A 19,747-nucleotide genomic window follows, 5' to 3' on the forward strand; every position below is an offset into this window, starting at 1 on the left:
CCAACAGTAGCCAATTCAGGTCACAAGTACCTGGCAAGATCCAAAATAGTACAATACATTTTATGCTGCTTGTCCCAGAAATAAGCAGTGGATTTTCCCAAGTCCATTTTAGTAATAGCTTATGGACTTTTCTTTTAGGAAGCTATCTAAACCTTTTTTAAACCCCACTAAGCTAACTGCTTTTACCACATTCTCTGGCAGTGAATTCTAGAGTCCAATATATCTGTCAATAATACAGTGCTTTTCCCCCTCCACATAAGAATATGTTATCAAATAGGTCCCTGGTATGATCCATTTTCTACAAGAAGCAGCAAGAGGGATCGTTCCAGTTTGAGGCCTCTCCTCTTTTTAGTTTTGGCTCCTCCATGGCCTGTAGTATCTATCACTAGATTGTGCTTCTGTTCTTCTCCTTTTAGTTTTGCCTTGTTGCTTCTCCCCTTGTCTCTGCAATTGAGGGTGGAAAGAGTAATTTGTTTATAATACTGCTACCTCCCAACCCTGTTCTTAGCAGAATACAGAATATGACAGCAGATAAGATCATTAAGGCCCATTTAGATTGCCAGTACCAGCCCCAGTGCAATAGCATAACTCCTGCCCAAATCTGACTCACCCCTAACTTCTTTGCTACTAAAGATCTCATTCTTTTTGAATTCTGTTACCATTTTTGTCTGTGCCACCTCCACTGATAGTCCATTCCATGGATCCACTGCCCCTTTCTGTGATGAAATATTTGTACATGTTGCTCCTGAGTCTACCCCCTTGAACTCTCTGAACTCTCATTCTAGAACATTCTTTACTCTAAAAAAAATGCTTATTCCTACTGTCTGATGTATATTTTTGAGGCATTTGAATGTCTCTATCACATCCCTCTTGTGTCTCTTCTCTCTCCTGTATGCAAATGTAAGTCCTAAAGTATCATGTTATTTGAATATTGATTATAAAGTATAAATACAGCTTGAACAGCTGGAAGACTGAGACTTATAAACTTGAGTGGGTTTGTTGTTTTTCTTGTAGTAGAGCTCCAGTTACAAAAATGACTAATGCAAATGGCTGTGCAAGTAGTTGCAATAATTAAATGTGCCCAGGGGAAGTATGTAAGAACGTTAAGAAAATACTACAGCTCAGAAAGGGATGATGAGTATTTCCTGCCATTTAATTAGCAATACAGCATTAATGTAAGCAAATTATTTATTACTTTAATAGAATGGCAAAAGCTTCCTTGTGCACCATAGATTTACTGACAAAGCAAGAAGTCATCTGGTCTAGTTAGCAAAGTGTTGGTTCCACTTTAAATTTTTGCTGTCTATGAAATACAGCATAGCATCATCATAACTCAGTTGTAAAATGGTTGACACATTTTGAATAGGTGAACTAGAAAGATTTGGGTCACCTGGAGATGTCTGAGCTAAAAGCTATTAACTGTTTTGCCTGTGGCAAAAATTCCTTAGTGGATAGGGACTATAAATAGCATTCAGGTGATTCAAATGATCACTTAAATGATTATAAAGAAAGATAATGCTTCATTATGAGCCAGAATCTTATGGCATCCATTTTCAATATTTACTTGCTGCTTTTCATATTTAGGCACAAAGGGGGAAATTCTATATATGGCACCTAGAAAATCCATGTGGAAAACATTTTCGCCTAAGCATATTTTATAAGGGGCGCCCATAATTAGGCATGGTATATAGAACATGCTTAATTGCTATCCTAGTGCCTAAATCTACGTGTCTCCATTTACACCAGTGAAAACGTGGTGTAAATCCCGGCGCGTAGATTTAGATGCAATGGGCCATATTCTACAACGACGAGTGTAAGTTTTAGAACACCCACGAAATGCCCATTTCCACGCCTATAACCACACCCCTTTTTGTCCATGCACATTAGAATTTAGGCGCAATGCGTTACAGAATATGCTTAGCAAGTTACACACCATAAATGCTAATTATTGCCAATTAATGCAAATTATTGCATGTTAAGTGCTGTTAACAGCGCTGATTGGCATGTTAAGCCAATAAAGTTAAGTGCGTTGTTACAGAATATGCTAGGATTTCGGCACAGAACGGTAGGTGCACTATATAAAATCCAGTGGAAAATGGTGGAACTCTCTTTCAAGAGAAATACGATGTAATGATAAGTACCTGCAAACCAAAAGAAAAAAAGCAGATCAATATAGCATTGCGAAGACTGCTGAGTAAGCTTGGGAAGCAATTATGTAAGGTGGTTGTATGACTACTTTTAGGGGTTCACTTTGCTTTTTACCCCTACTAGTGTTTTGTACCCCTGACGCCACGTCGGGTAACTTGTAATAAACCACTTCTTCTGTTACCCTCCTGTTCTATTTTTTGTCTTTTTTGATCTGCTTTTTTTCTTTTGGTTTGCTATTTCTGTGGCAGATCTTTGCCTTTTTTTGTTTCTGTCTGCTTTTTATGATAAGTACCTGTCCTTCCCAAAATCGTCCCCAAAACAGTGCTACTGTTTGCACCTGTAAGGTGTCATTAATTGTTCAAACTTATCTGCTGCATTAGCAATTAATGTATGTGAACATCAACCATGTCAAGTGCATATTGTCCTAATCTTCTCACCTATTCCCCTCCCCTTCCCTGACCTCTAATAAGAATTTCCATGTTAGGTGTTGAATGCATCAATCAATACATGTTAACTGTTAATGCACATATTGAGGTGCTTATTTTTGAAGCATATGGATGTCTCAAAATGCCCAAACGGACATCCATGTGCTAGAAACATCCAAATCTCTATTTTGCAAAGGTAGAAAAGGAATTCTGCAGTACATCCAAATAGCAAGGTAGCTTGTTGTGGGTGTGTTTTGGGCGGGACTAGGGAAAGCCCAAAATCAGGACATCCAACAGTGATTGCCGAATGGGAGCAAATGTCCAAACCTAAAAAGAATTGAGTCTTGGTATATTTTATTTATTTTTGTTACATTTGTACCCTGCACTTTCCCACTCATGGCATGCTCAATGTGGCTTACATGAGGCAATGGAGGGTTAAGTGACTTGCTCAGAGTCACAAGGAGCTGCCTGTGCCTGAAGTGGGAATTGAACTCAGTTCCCCAGGACCAAAGTCCACCACCCTAACCACTAGGCCACTCCTCCACTCCAATGATAATCATTGGTCTTTTTATATTGTGTCTTAAGAACCCCTGAGGAAAGCTTGTTAGCCGAAACACAGCCTGTGTTGGGTCTAGATTGGATTGAAGTTGCATTTTTATGGACGAATAAACTTGATTGACTTTTTCATCATTAGTCTTTGATTTTTATTTTTCCAGTCTTGGACATCAGTGGTTTTGATGACTTTCACTCCTTTTGGTTTTGTGAATAAGGAAATGCATTCCATGATACTGTTGAAAAGTTTTTAAAAAGCCTGATAGTTGGGTGGTTTCGAACTGGGCAGATTTAAGAGATGGAACAGTAAGATGTTTTTGGTCAGTGTAGTGATAGCTTAGGCACATACTTGAAAAGTAGATTAAAAGGATAACTAGGAAGACTGGCATAAAAGGCATTATGTGCCAAGATTAAGATCTTGAATGCAATGCAGAAGGAAATTGGAAGCCAGTGTGAATCTTTAAGCAATCAGGCAACATGATCAAATTTGTCAGAATGAGTGATAAGATTAATCACAGTTTTCTGTACAAGTTGAAGCCAATAAATCAGTGATAAGGTATACCATTGTACAGTGAATTACTGTGAACCAGCCAGTTTACCAAGAGAGTGAAAATAAACTGTGAACAAGACATACTTATTGAAAAAAAGGTCAAATAGGCCAAATGTTCCAAAGAGTCATAAAACAGATTTTGATTACTGCATGTTCCTGATGTTTGAAAGAAAGCTGTGTGGCCAAGTAACAGCCTAAAATCTTCAAAGAATATAAAGGGAAGAAGTGTTTTCCACAGTACCCAAGATATTACAGAGGAACGAGGAGAAGGGGAAGGTGAGGAATGGGGAATGCTTCCATAAATAAAAGAGGAGCTGTATGCATAAAAATCAGCTGAACCCCTGGGCACGTGGTGCCTTAAGGAGGAGAAAGAAGGGATCATTAGGGAGATCTTACCCTGTCCTCAAGGAGAAGTAAAAGAGAGAAAAAAATTACACCCAGTTCTACATCCAAGTTGAGGAGAGGATCAAACCCCAGAAGCACTATGAGTACATGCTGAAAGCCTGTGTGATAGGAGGTGGAACCCAAGTCCTGGATGCATCCTGCTTTCTTAGTTCAGAAAGGTTGACCATGAGGAGCATGTGATAAGGAGTGAGGAGCATTAAGTCCTAGAGAAGAGAAAAGGGGCTTTCCTGAGAAACCGTATAGTCTGTGAGGAGCATGACAAGCAATGGAGTGAAAGATTGGAGACTTGGGTGTATTCTATGCCTAAAAAGCTGACTAGACCTGAGAGAATCTAGGAGGAGGAGATTGAGCTAATAACGGTTCTGAGAATGAAAAAACACTTACCCAGGAGCAGAAAGTGTTCAAAACTCATCAGAAGAATAGAGAAGAAGAGAGCACACCACAAAGGAGATCAAGGACTGTAAATACTTTCAACATGTATGATTATTTTTGCCATGAGCTACTTTGGTGTCAATGGAGAAAGCTACTGCCTGCCAAACCATGCTGGACGGGTTAGCATGCAGGTTACTGGCCAAGCAATGCAGAAATGGGTTGAGTGCAGGTATTAACTCATGTGGTAAACTTAGCTACACATCACATTAGAATGAATGGTAATGTGGCCATTAGATATTCCTCCACAATGCAAAGATAAAAAGTAGATTTTGACATGTGCACAATGCGAAACATTTTATGAGGTCTGGGCAGCATAGAAGGATTAGTGGAGAGAAGTGGGTGTCTAGCAGCACTCCTACCCTCTCTCCAACCCAACCCGCCTCCCACTGATAACTTTCTGCATCAGTCCAGGTGTCTAGCAGCAACCCCCCCTCTCCCAACCTGACACACCATACCCCAACAATGAAATATTCCCTGGTGTCTAGCGGCACCCCCTTCCCCCCTGATATGACCAACCTCCTCCCTCCCTCCCTCCCTGCCCAACTTTAAAAAAGTCCTAATGTCTAGTGGCCCTGACTGTACCCCCAGACCTTGAAAGAAGCAGAAGCAATGCCCACTTGCTCCTACCTCAGTACCACCATCTTTCAAAGTAACAGTGCCTGCATAGAGGTTTTATGACAGGAGACGGCAGGAGCCTATTTGGCCCATTCTGTGGGCTGAAGCCAGTGGGTGGAGCTTGCCACCATATTGTGTGATCCTAAACATTTGAAGACACTATTGAAAACAATTTCAAACTTCTGAGGTTTATGACTGCCTATGTGTGGTTTTTATTTTAATATGACAGGGTTTTTTTTAATTTGAAAACTTCCCAGAGGTCTTTTTTTTTACCTTGGGTGGTGGTCCTGGGCGGGGGGGGGGGGGGGCAGTGAGACCCAGTTATGCCATGCATGCAGGCATTCCAGAATAGCATACTTGTTTTTGGAGCTGCAGGAGTTCCCACAACTCGGCCCCAAGGCTCAGGCAGAGCTGGGGCCTTTCTTAAAGCTGCCCCTTACAAAAAAAATCAAGCCTCCCGCTGCTCCAAAAACAAGGCTGTCACTCCGTAGCACCTGCACCCTAATGCCGCTCTTCCTCCTACCCCCCCCCCCCCCCCACGTTCAAACAAGCTAGGTAGCCTGGGCTGTCATTGCCAGCTCGGGCTTCCACTTTCAGTCCTGGGGGTCCAGTGGGATTGTTTCAGAGCAGTGTGTGTTTACATAGGAGCCAACTTTTCATAATTATTGGAGGTGCTGAAATTTGTTTTTTACAGGTGGTGCATTCCCCCCTTCCCCTTCTACCCCTCCCTCATTCCCCCCCCCCTCCCTCTGAGTTCCGGGCCCCTCCTCCCTCCCTCCCAGTTCCAGCCCCTCCCAGTTCCAGGTCCGCCTCCCTCCCTCCGAGTTCCAGGGTCCCTCCGAGTTCCAAGGCCCCCCTCCTCCCTCCCTCCCTTAGAGTTCCAGGCCCCATCCCTCCGAATTTTAAAAGTCATCATCTTACTTTGTCGGGGTTACGGCGGCAGCAGCGGTGAAAAGCGTGCAGGCTCAGCGCTTAGTTCAGTCTTCCCTTCTCTCTCTCTCTCAGCTCTGGGTGGGACCAGAGCTGAGAGAGAGAGAAGGGAGGACTGAACTAAGCGCCGAGCCTGCACGCTTTTCACCACTGCTGCTGCTGTAACCCCGACGAGGTAAGATGATGACTTTTAAAATTCAGAGGGACGGGGCCTGGAACTCGAAGGGAGGGAGGGAGGAGAAATGAAGGGAACTTCCAGTGGGTGAAATATTGGGGGTGCTCGAACACCCACAGAGTCGGCGCCTATGTGTGTTTATCAACAATGAATCTTGTTGGAGGCGGGGGGGAGGGGGATAAAATTGATGATCTCCTGTACCCTTTCTCTCTGTGTTTTTCTGTAATTATTCATATCACACTCTTCGGATGCAGAGCAAACCTGCAAAGTATCTTTCTGGTTGGACTCTTTGTGGAAAGTGACCTCCACGTCTTGTGTTTTGCAGCCCATGGGATCAGAGCGGATGGAGATGCGTAAGCGGCAGATGTCGGTGCACCAAGAAACGTTGAGTTCTACACAGGCGCAACCGGGTGTGGGAAACCGGGGCTCCAATGCATGTTGCTTCTGCTGGTGCTGCTGTTGCAGCTGTTCATGGTATGTTCTTCAGCTTTCCAGGACTTAACATCAGAGTGAAAACCAACAGACAGGGCTACACTACACAAAACAGAACTAAATCACAGGGGAACCTGGAGCTTAAAACAGCACCCAGCTCCTGGGTTCTTTACCTTTCATCATAAACATATATATGGTCAACTAATGGTGACATTATCTGATATATTTACTAATGAAGGAAAAAGCCTCTGTATGTCCTCGGTCACTGTTAGCGTTCTTTACACGACTCACGGGATTCAATTCTTCACTGGCTAAAAAGCCTCCATTTTTCAAAATTGTGTTTTAATGATAAATGCTGAATTTTTTTAGTTTTTGAATTTTAATTTTTATTAATACAGCATATAGCACTTACCTTCTCAACCATCCGATGAGGTGCAGTTTCGCCCATCAGTCTTTATCAAGGAAAACCACGTGCATATGCTTTTATCTCTGAAAATCATTAAAATACCACATTAATAAAAGGCAATAATCCTGAACATGTTCTGAAAGTTTCTCACATCTAGCTCCTTCAAAATCCATTCAGTTACTGGTTGATGCATTAACTACTGATATATCCACTTCCTTCAAAGGACTTCAGATACATGTAATACATAGCATCAAAATGCAAATGCCTAACTGCATTAGGTTCTCTCAAAATCCTTGCAGTTGCTGATTAATAGAGTAACTACTTACACATCCATAGATTAACTATTTACACATCCATTTTCTTCAGAGGACTTCTAGTTCGTGTGGTGCATTACACCAAAGTTCAAATGCCTATCTACACTAAATTCTATATTGCTCATACTCTGTTTTCATTGGGCATCAAACAATGTAGATGTTCTTACTTCTGTAAACACAGCATTTCTGTTCAACGCTAATTAAAATTTACAATGTCCAAACATGGTGTCCGCTTTCAACAACACCATGGAAATGGAATCTCAGTTAGCAGAGGAAGGAGTATATAAAATACTAGATCAAGATCCTACTCCAGAGTTACAACTCAAAATAAGAGAGATTACAATTTTGGGGACTGAAGAAGGATTTCTGACAAAAAAAGAATACAGATATTTAAAATAGAGAACATCCAATGATTCCATAATGTATACACAAGGGATTAAGGAACCGTCCAGGGCGACCAATATTATCCTTACAGGGATCGCTTTTAGAGCCACTGTCCACATTTGCTGATTATTTTCTAAAACCATGGGTGGTAGTTACCCCTTCATATATACGGGATGCTAAACATTTCTTGAACATATTGAAGAACATTAATATTGCATCCACAAAAGAGATCTTGTTGGTGACTCTCAACATTAGATCCATACACATCCATACCACAAGACGAGGCACTCAAGGTCATAGAAAAGGTACTGAATAAAAGACCATACCGTATGGAAGTTCCCACTGAATTTTTAATACAGTTAGCCACTTTGGCTTTAAAAGAAAATTATTTTCTTTTTCAAGATAATCTATTTTTGCAAACCAAAGGAATAGCAATGGGAGCTACATTTGCCCTATCAGTGGCAAATTTATTTATGCATGAATACGAGGAAAGATGGCTTCATGAATGCCCCAGTATAACAAAATTCTGGTGTGGTTAAGATTTATTGATGATGTGTTCATGATATGGGACGGGAACCAAGTATCATTATCAAGAGTAGTTTGGCTTAACAACTGCAATACAGTGACACAATTTACTTGTGAAAGTTCCAGTTCTGAGATTCATTTTTTTTGATGTTACAATACAAAGGGATCGAGATGAATGGAAGACTTGGATGTTTAAGAAGTCAACAGATAGAAATGCCCTATTACAATATTGTAGTTGCCATCCAAAGTCCTTAAAAAATTGTTTGGACTTAAAAAATAGTCTGCCATATTCACAATTTCTGATGTACAAGAGGGTTTGTACGGAAAAGGAGAACTTTAAATCACAAGCAAAAACATTAGTCAATGATCTGGAGAAAAGAGGCCACCCTTCCAGTATTATCAAGAAGGCATACACTAGTGCCAAATACAGTGATCTAGATCTTTTGTTCATAGAAAAGGATGCAATGATTGAGATGGGAGATGACAAGTCTGAAATTTATTTCTTAAGATTTGCTAAGGATGGAGAAGAGGTGGGTAGAATTGTCAAAAATAATTGGGACATTATGCAAACTCATCCTTTGTTTCAAATGAGCAGTTTGCGTTTGGCTTTTTCCTGGGGACAGAATTTGAAAGAACTGCTCAGTCCAGCACAGTTAAAACAGCAACAACATATTGGAACATCTCAAGGACATTTTAAATGTGGGAAACGCAGTACATGCAATATAACCATAGAATGTGATGAGTTCATCAATCTGGTGGACCAGAAAAAGTATTTGATTAGATCCAATACTAACTGTTGCTCAGACTTTGTGATTTATGTACTGCAATGTCCTTGCAATAAGTTTTACTTAGGCAAAACTACGCGCAAATTACATAACAGACTATTGGAACACAGATCCTCCATTAAGAGGTTACAAGCAAGATCCCCATTGGTAGCACACTGCAGCTCTACTAAACATGAATTCATCCATTTCCGTTGTTTTGTGATAGATCAAGTTATGTTCAATATAAGAGGAGGTGATAGAGCTAAACACCCCTTTCAATTAGAGCAACACTGGATTTTCAAATTACAAGCTTTCGAACAGAAGGGCTTGAATACAACTATACAATGGGGGATAGTCCTTTAACAATCTTACAATTGGAGATATTCCTTTAACATTTTAGCATAACAGCTGATGTCATTATTTAATTGGTGTCCTTTAAAAGCGGGCGCAATGTTTGAACTTTGGAAAATTTAACCAGCGATGAAGAGGAACACTGTGTCTACAAAGTAAGAATATTTATATTATGGAACTTAACATTGCTGTATATCTGAATTCTGGTTTTCAGCATTATTGAAAGTGGGCGCCATGTTTGGACATTGTAAGTTTTAATAAACGCTGAACAGACATGCTGTGTTTTCAGAAGTAAGAACATCTACACTGATGCTCAATGAAAACAGAGTATGAGCAATATAGAACTTAGTGTAGATAGGCATTTGAACTTTGGTGTAATGCACCACATGTACTAGAAGTCCTCTGAAGAAAATGGATGTGTAAGTAGTTAATCTATGGATGCAGAAGTAGTTAATCTATTAATCAGCAACTGCAAGGATTTTGAGACAACCTAACTCAGTTAGGCATTTGAATTTTGATGCTATGTATTGCATGTATTAGAAGTCCTTTGAAGAAAGTGGATATATGAGTAGTTAATCCATCAATCAGTAACTGAAGGAGCTAGATGTGAATAACTTTCAGAACATGTTCAGGATTATTGCCTTTTATTAATGTGGTATTTTAATGATTTTCAGAGATAAAAGCATATGCACGTGGTTTTCCTTGATAAAGCCTGATAGGCGAAACTGCATCTCATCGGATGGTTGAGAAGATAATTGCTATAATAAAAAATTTTTAAAAATCAAAACCTCAAAAAATTCAACATTTAAATTATCATTAAAACACAATTTTGAAAAATGGAGGTTTTTTTAGCCAATGAAAAATTGAGTCCTGTGAGTCACGTAAAGAACGCTAACAGTGGCCAAGGTCATACAAAGGCTTTTTCCTCCATTAGTAAATATATCAGATAATACCACCATTAGTTGACCAAATATATATTTAAGAAATTGTCTTCCTTAAATTGTGGTTTTGTTCTTTACAATTAAAAGTGTTCTTTACCCTTCATCATATATCTGGGTGATAGTTTGTACTTTTTTGTTACTTTACGGCATAGGCGGTCGGTGGCCCAACTGTTTGGGGAGGCTAAAGGGGCGGGGTTAGGAGTGGGGCCAGGGGTGGAGCTTAAATCCATAATTGTCTGATAACACACAGAAAAAAAAAATAAAAATAAAAGTCACAATACCTTTTATTAAATTTAGATATTAGATATCTATCATATGTCAAAGCATAAAGTGGTTGCTCAAAGCATATTCTAACCACAATCGCTCAACTGCAAAACACTATGCACAACTTTGTGCAAAAACACACTCATAACCTTACTGTACCATAAATATTACACTGGGCAGAACCTAATACACCAATATACCACCCATACGGAAAATGCAGACCATCAACAATATTATACAGGATCATGTCACAATTCTCATGTACAGCCACAAAACATCCTTTTAGGGTGGATAGTATTCACAATGAGCTCCTTTTATTAATGACCAGATAGAGATAAGAGTTTTCAAATTTCAATTTTGGCACAGTATAAGTCATCTTTATGACTACTGATGCACTCAAGCTTGCAAGTAATTAATTAAAGCCACAGTCTCACACTACCTGTGTATAAAACAGGATACAGGACCAAGTTATCACCCACAGTTAAATGTGAATCTTTCAGCATATAGAGTGGAGAAAAAAAGGGGGGTTCAGTAACGCCACCCAGCCAGCCCAAGATGATCGAACTATAAGGCATAGGCCCGGCGCAACATCATCTAGCACCCCAAAAAACTCCACACTATCAAATGTCCAAAATATCAAAAATGGATTTGAAATGTCCTGCTGAGGGTTAATAATGGACAAATTCCTGTATCCACAAAGTTGAGATGAGATCACAGAGTCATCACAAACAAAATATAGGAAAACCAAAAGCATTAGGGGCTTATAGCCCATTTAGTTAGTTATGTTTAAACAAAAGAGATCTGCATGAAACAAAATATTTATTTTTTTGTTTTGACTTAAAACCTTCAGAGTCAGCACCTACCTCTCCTGAAATCCAACGTGCGCTGCTGCATGCCACAATTTCTGGGTCTGGGAAGGAAGTGGGAACAACTCCAAAAACATCCCTGGTGGTACATGTAGGCCACCTGGACCTCCCACCTTCCAACACCTCAAATTACCATGATAGCCCACTCCTGGCCCGGGCCCCCAGACCCCACCCGTTTTCCCACACACCTTTAAGTTGGAAGGGAGGAGTAATGCCATGCCCACTTGATCTTTCCCTGCAACATCATCTTGATTGAAAAACACCGTGACCTGCCCAGAATCAGTCAGTCTAGTGAATTTATCAATAAAATGCTGTTCTGTTCCAAGCAAGAAGCAAGCAGCAGACAGCAGTGCAGTTTAATCTAGGAGTAGTAGAGCAGTGTGTGCAGCAAAACCAGGTCACTTTCTCACTTACCAGCCTTCAGTTCAGCTTCAGCCTTGAGTCTTCTTCTTAATCTTCCCTACAATAACGGCCCCTCCCGCATGTTCCCGCCTATGCAGAACAGGAAGTGTTGCATTGCATCACGGACGGGAGGCGGGACTTAGGAGCTCTCGTAGCAGGGAAGGCTGAGGCGCTGAGCCTAACTACTGGCTGAGGGGGCCTTAGACGATCGGTGACGTAACGTTGCAAGCCCAAACCAAACCGAAGGCGGATCGGCGGTGTACAGTGGAGGCAAAAAGAGGAGGACTGGAGGAGGAGGAGGGACACGGCACGCCGCTGGTGACACACTGACGAGTAGCCCCGGGTGGGCGGAACTGGGCATGGGCATGGCGGCGCTCAGCGGTGATGGCGGCAGCACTGTCTGCAAAGAAGACAAGTTAGATTCAGGACCGCTCCCGACTCGGAGAAAAAACAGCTGATCCAACCATCCGCCGCGGCTGGGGAGGCTTAGCCTCCCCAAGCCTCTTATACCGGGCGCCTATGCTTTACGGTCAGTTAATGAACAGATCAAACCCAAGAGAATGTTCACTGGAAATAGGATCTTATCATACTTATGTTGCTTACTGGTTGTAGTTTTCTAATTTGCTGTAAGATACCTTGGAGTAGATTCAGTAAATGGCACCCAAATTTAGATGTCAGGATGATGCATTCTAAGCACGAATTCTATAAAGACAGCTCCATGTGGAACTGTCTTTATAGAATACTAGCTTACGTCATTTTTGTGCCTAACTTTGGATGCAAAAATTACATCTGCCAAAAGCTGGTGTAAATGTTTGCGCCTAACTGCTTTCAGTTAGGCACAGAAATGGAAGTATCTCTGTGCCTAAATCCTGGGAATGCCCATGACCTGTCCATGCACCTCCCTTGGCCACGCCCCCTTTGGAGTTGCACACAAGATAAATTAGGCATACAGGTTATAGAACAGAGGCACAGAGCAGATATGCACATAACCGACAATTAGTACCAATTAGTCAATTACTTTGCACACGTTTCTGCGATCCACGTCCAAAATTGCACATCTAACTTTGGTCTATTTATACAGCATTTGGGGGCTTCGGTGTACAATCAGTGGATCCCTGCCTGTGTTTGCGCGATTGTTTTTATCTGCTTTATTTGAGGTATACTCTAACTTGTTATCACATGCTCTGAAAACTGCAGTAATGGCGTTGATGTTACAAGTCTGCATAAACAGAGAGATGAGCATGGTCTAGAAGGGTGTGGAATTGTGTGGCTCTTACCTTTAATATGCAGCATTATAATACATTCTTTATTCTCTCTGTAAAACAGTTGCACATCCCCCCCCCCCCCCCCCCCCCCCCCCCACACACACACACATAATTTCCATTTACCCCATCAAACACTGAAGCTTTCCAATGAATCCAGGTGCAACACCCTACCAAAATGTTGGTGTAAGTCATAAATATAGTTTGGGAAGGCCATGGGGGAGGGCAACGGCCCACCCAAATTGGTCCCCCGACCCCAGAGTCAATATGACATCCCTAATCTTTCCACACAGACATCTCTGCAGAGCAGAGAGGCAGCTTAGTGGTCAGTGAAGTGGGCTTTAAACAACAGGACCCAGGTATAAATCCCATGTTAATTCCATTATATGTTATTGGGAGCCCTCCAGGAACAGAGAAAAACCTACTGTACCTAAAGGTTCAGCACTACAATAGTCATCACGCTTGCAGGTGTCTTATAAATTCAAGTACAGTAGGTATTTCTATGTGTCAGGAGGGCTCCCATCTTTGTACAGAAATAAAAGAGTTAAAGTGGGAGTTATGCCTGGGTCTTGTTGTTCAAAGCCCACCTACTGACCCCTAGGCTACTCCTTACACTTGCTTGATATTCTATTAGGAATGGCCATAATACCTGAAGCTATCATAGAGCCCAGTATCCACTGTCACTTTCACTTCTTATGGGGGTGGGAGGAGGTCAGTAACCACTGGGAGATTAAGAAGGTGTCATGCCTTCATCCCTCTAGTGGTCAGCTACTCAATAAGGGCACTTTTTCATACCTTGGACATGATTGAAACAGGTCTAGATTTAAAAAAAAAGCCTTTCTTTTTTCACTTGGACATTTCTTCCCTTTGCATTACTGCTAAAAAATGCCCTAATTTTGGGCATGCCCCAGCCCTTTCCATAACACGCCTCCAATGCAGCCATTTTACTGCTGCGCTAAAAGTGGTGTCAACACTTGGGAAATCCACACGCTGAAAAGGGTGCAGGTTTGATAAAAAGGCTTATAACTTTCTACATTCTCTTTTACTATTCTGTAACTCTAAAGATGATTGTAGATGATTTTTTTATTTTTTATTTATCAGAATTTCAAATATTAATCAAGCAAAAAATAAAAGCTTGTACAGAAAAGTATGACACGACTACAAAAATGTACAATTATATAAAGAACAAAGAAAAGCAGAAAAGGAAAAAAACAATATTTGTCAGTCCTTACTCAAGTCCACATTTTAGATCCAAGATATTAACAATGGAATTCTAGTTTAAGAAAAACTATAAAGGAATTTTCTTCATCCTACGCACCACTAGATCCCTGTTAAACTAAATTATATAAAGAGCTATTATTGGGATGTCCATACCTTTGCTATGCCTCCGACACCCTCTTTATTTATTTATTCAGATTTTGGATCACACGTAGCAGCAATGGGATTTGAATTGGCCACCGCTAGATTGTAAGACCAGTGCAATAATCACTCTGCCACTCTACTCCACTCCCTTGAAATTTGGCCATCCCTGTGGGGGGCAGTTGAGGATGTCCAAAATGTTTGAAAGAAGGACGTCCATGCCTTCATTATGCCTCCGCTGACACACACATACCTCCCCCCCCCCCCAGGGACCTGCATACTGCCCCCCCCACACACACAGGGATGACCAAATTTCAAGGGACTGGAGTGGTATGGATGAGTGGCCTAGTGGCTAGAGCACTGGTCTTGCAATCCAGAGATGGCCAGTTCAAATCCCACTGCTGCTCCTTGTGATCCAAAATCCAAATAAATAAATAAAGAGGGTATCAGAAGCATAAATGTCCTTCTCATAGAAACATCCACATTTTGGACGTCCTCAACTGTCACAGGGACGGAGGCATAGTGAAGGACATACTCTTAAAAAAAAAAGACAAAAGTTTTTGAAGTTGTTTTTTTTCGGGGTGGGAGGTGGTTAGTGACCACTGGGGAAGTCAGGGGAGGTCATCCCAGATTCCCTCCGGTGGTCATCTGGTCAGTTCAGGCATCTTTTTGATGCTTGGTCGTGAAAAAAAATGGACCAAGTAAAGTTGGCCAAATGCTCGTGAGGGACGCCCTTCTTTTTTCCATTATCAGCAAAGGATGCCCATCTGTTAACCACGCCCCTGTCCCACCTTCGGTACACTGCCAACACGCCCCCTTGAATTTGGTCGTCCCCGCAATGGAAAGCAGTTGAGGATGCCAAAATCGGCTTTCGATTATGCCTATTTGGGCGACCTTAGGAGAAGGACGCCCATCTCCCGATTTGTGTCGGAAGATGGGCGCTCTTCTCCTTCAAAAATAAGCAGGACAGTAACATAATAAGTGACGGCAAATAAAGACCTGAATGGTCCATCCTGTCAGCCTAACAGTCACATTCATTATCAATTCAAGATTAAATCAACAATAAACATGACATTATGTACTTGATCATGGTCTTTCTTTGGTGTTTCTGGGACATAGACCATAGAGTCCACCCAGTTCTGGAGTTGCCACAAAGCCCATTCCAGCCTATCCAAATCTGTCATGTTATTTGAGGGACACAGACCATAAAAGTCTGCCCAGCATGCTCCTCTCATTCCAGATTACTGGAGTCTCCGTTGAAGCCCTCTCCAGTCCATTCTAAGTCAGATTGCTATATGTGGGACATAGACCGTACAAGCTAGCCTAGCACCAGCCTTAGTTTTTACAGTGAGGTTATTCTGGGTATGGGTGTGTTTAGATGTTTGTGAATATATATATGTGGGTATGGTTTGGGGGTTGTCAATATGTCTTTGACCGACTGTGTCAGGAATGCTGGTTTCAGAGTGTGTGTGTTATTGAGTATGTGAGTGTGTATGGATATGCTTGGTATCAGTGAGTGTTAGAGTAGGTAAATATGGGGCTGTGTATTATTGTGTGGGGAAAGGCGTTTGTGGATATGGGATATGAGGGGGTGGATGTATATGAGTATAAGTGGGTATGTGCATTGATAGATTTATGGTTGTGCATGAGTATGTGTTGGTGCCAAAGCACAGTTGGCATTAAAACTGTCAATTAACTTGCGTTAGGGTGTTGCTGTTAACACTTAAGCCACTTTGAAACACTATAAACAAATAATTGAAAATGAAACTGAAGCTGGTTCATGTGTATAGGCCCCATAGATTATAACTTAGTCAATATATTGACAAAATATTTTGATAATGGTGTTCTTGTGATGATGAAAATATCTACCCACGTGTATTTATTTTAAAAGGCCACATTATAAAATATCTTTCTGCAGTTTATAATGGACTGATTCAGAGCTTGTAGAGCAGTACATATCCTCCACCCAGTGGAGCTGAACACGCAAGAAAATGCCGAGTTAACTGATCTCTGTATATTAGCAGAGATCTGTCTTCAAAGAATGAATCACGTCCAGTCCCTGCTTTCTTTGAACCTCTTCAGCTTGGGAAATGTTATACAAAAGGACAAGAAAATACAACTGTGCAAACCCCCTTCTTACATTAAAATCAGTGTGAAAAGCTTTGCACAAGTTTTCCTTTTTTTCCCTAATCCATTGAAACACAACCTTTATTATAATCACTTGGTTCTACATCAAGACTTTCTCAAAGCTTCTCAAATTCTATTGAATTTTAACCTAAAGGAAATATTCACCCTTTCCCTGGAGTTTGCAAATGATCTTTTTGAACATTTGATCTCTGTACCCTGTAATTTTGCAGGAGTTCCTTGAAAGCTTCCTTTTTTTTTTTTTTTAGTACAAGAGTTTGGATGAAACGCAAGCATACAGTCAAGTTGCAGGCTGCTCCTATTGCTATTATCAGTCCAGCTGCTTCTGCTGCCTTTCTGTACACTGAAAAGCGCTTCTAACCCAATGGAAGACTGGCAACAGTCCAGAATTGGGGCATTACAAAGTGGGAGTTGGAGAAGCGGTAGAGTTTTTTTAAGCAATTACTGCAGCTGCTCTTGATTGTCTCTACAGTTTACAGTAACTGTACTTTCAGAGAAGCACTTTGAAAAGGAAATTGAAAAGGGAAATGTTCAACTCTTAATTCATTACCATTTACAGAGAGATGACAGGCAGATGGATTATGGATGGAGTACCTCGAACAGGTGTTTCTGATCTAGATGTCAGCAGCTCTATCAGAAAGATCTGGATTAAAGCTCTTTGGAAAATCAGACCCAAAATTGATTTCCATGAAATTAAGAGCACTGCAGGATGAAGGAGCCTGACTAAAGCAATGATCATCACTTTTATTTTTGTGAAACTCTCAGTTAAGCAGAACACATAAATATATTCCCTGTGCATTCAAAAAAAAGTATTCTCATTTAGTATAGAGGCAATTCTGTAAGTGGGTACTTTCTTGTAAGTGCCCTGATGCCACATGAGGAGCACCTAATCCAGTGGTTCCCAAACCTGGTCCTGGAAGCACCTCAGCCAGGCAGGTTTTCAGGATATCCAGAAGGAATATTCATGAGAGATACTTGTATGCACCACCTCCACTGTGTTCAAATCTCTCTCATGCCCCTCTCTTGGCCACTCCCCCTTTTGAATTAAACACTATAAAATTTAGGCACGTATTTTATAGAATAGGGCTCAAGGCAGATCCATGTGAAAAACCCAAATGACTGCCAATTTATACCAATTATTGAATGTTAACAGCTGATTAACTAATTAGTTTACATGCAGTTCTGGGATCCATGCCCAAATGTGCACACCCAACTTTGGTAATCAATATAGAATCCATGAGATATTTTAAAATTTCCCCACCGGCTTTAGCACCTCTTCCATTTTAGCCAGGGCATCCATGATATCAGCTATGGAAACCTAAGATCACATATAACCAGTCTCTATGGGGAGAACATCTTTTTAAAAAAAAAACCAATTGGACAGAGTCTCATGACTTTTCCCACCTTCAAGAGTTTAAATGTGATTGGACACATACAAATCTGGATCAAGAATCACTATATAAAAGCAGCATGCAGACCAATCTCATAGCATTATCCTGAAGAAAGCTAAAGCAAGATGGTTGAAACATCAGTCAAGCAAGTCCAAACGTGGCACCACCTGTACAGCTACAAGAATCATGTTCATGTGCAATTGAGAATAATTTCATTTTTGACTCAGTCCATTTAACATCTGTTATAGTCTGTAACTTGAACCTTGGGTTGATACAACTGTAAGAAATGCATCTTTGAAATGCTAAAAGATCTGCCTGAACATTTCTTAATCTACACTTCCCCAGCTGCAAAGGAGTAAAATACAAACTAACACACGTGACCAGCTTTTCCTACATAAGTACGCAGTTATGGAATGCACTCCCAACTCACTTGAAATCGATCATCAAATTAAGCAACTTCTGCAAATCTCTGAAAACCTACCTCTTTAACAAGGCTTACCAGGAGAACCCATAACTGACTATGACACAACTCCTACCTACCTTTATTCAGAAAATATCTTTCTATAACTGCTTGAGCAGATCCTCTTGTTTTCCTTGACTTCTGTTTAACATCAAATGTATTCTGTACCCTGGTATGGTGATGCCATAACAGGTCTCTGTAAGCCACATTGAGCCTGCAAATAGGTGGGAAAATGTGGAATATAAGTGCAATAAATAAATAAATATGAAAATCACTCTGTAACAGAATTTGTTGTCTCTGAGAGTACTTTCTTTATTCATCTTGAGACATGATATTGAGGCAGAGAAGTAAAGACTTCACTACAGGCAAAAGAGTAGAAGGAATTGATGAAGAATCATTTATTTCACGGGTTAACTGTTCAAACGGCTCTAACAGAGATATCAAACTGTTCATCAAGGTCCATTGTGTTCCACTTCAGAAATTTATAGCCCTTGTTTGCTCTAACAAACTTTCCAATATGTAATTTGATGAGTTCCATCTAGTTACAATGACCAGAAATTGATACTGGGGCAGATCCAGTTCACACATGTAAAACGAGATGTTTGTGTTGGATGAATGTTTAAAATGTCCAACTAACTTTCTTGATATGATAATCAATGTTGTTATGGAAGAAGAATGAATGCATAATTGGAGTGTGTGAGTAAAGCAATTCATGCCATGTACCTCTGCATTTCTCAGGGCTTTTGTTATGGTAGCCCCATTTTCTCATAAAACAACATCAACTTGGCTTTTCTGAATACTCCAGTACGCCTGCATTTCTGGCATAGCTTCAACTAAATGAGCTCCTGATTGATCTCCTTGAGAATATTCACAATGCAACAGCAAACTTTTGCCAGAAGTCATCATTGATCAAGTGGGCAGTAAGATTTACAAAAGATTCAGTCATGTTTTCAGAAGTCCATGAATAACTGGTGGAGGAAATCCTTTTAGTTTTATCAATGGCGTTTTGCACATTTTCTATACACTGATGGGATAACCTTTTCTGAAAATTATTTTCTTGATGGCATTTTGTATCTAGAATGAATGTTATTTATTTATTTATTTATTTATTTATTTATTTGTTACATTTGTATCCCACATTTTCCCACATATTTGTAGGCTCAATGTGACTTACATAGTACCGGAGGGCGTTTGCCGGCTCCGGTGAGAACAAATACAAAGTGATGTTGTGGTAGGATAAAGTTCATGT

General features: G+C 40.7%; 1 protein-coding gene across 1 annotated transcript in view; it reads left to right on the forward strand.

Annotated features, from left to right (window-relative positions):
• The first annotated feature begins 6,557 nt into the window (after positions 1-6,557).
• The window catches only part of RGS20 (regulator of G protein signaling 20), a 35,087-nt gene continuing 21,897 nt past the window's right edge, over positions 6,558-19,747 (forward strand). Inside the window, exon 1 of the mRNA XM_030190145.1 lies at positions 6,558-6,706. Coding sequence (XP_030046005.1) covers positions 6,561-6,706 — 146 coding nt within the window. The 5' untranslated portion in view covers positions 6,558-6,560. The remainder of the gene's footprint in view (positions 6,707-19,747) is intronic.

This window comes from Microcaecilia unicolor, chromosome 1 (assembly GCF_901765095.1).
Source record: "Microcaecilia unicolor chromosome 1, aMicUni1.1, whole genome shotgun sequence".
NCBI lineage: Eukaryota > Metazoa > Chordata > Amphibia > Gymnophiona > Siphonopidae > Microcaecilia > Microcaecilia unicolor.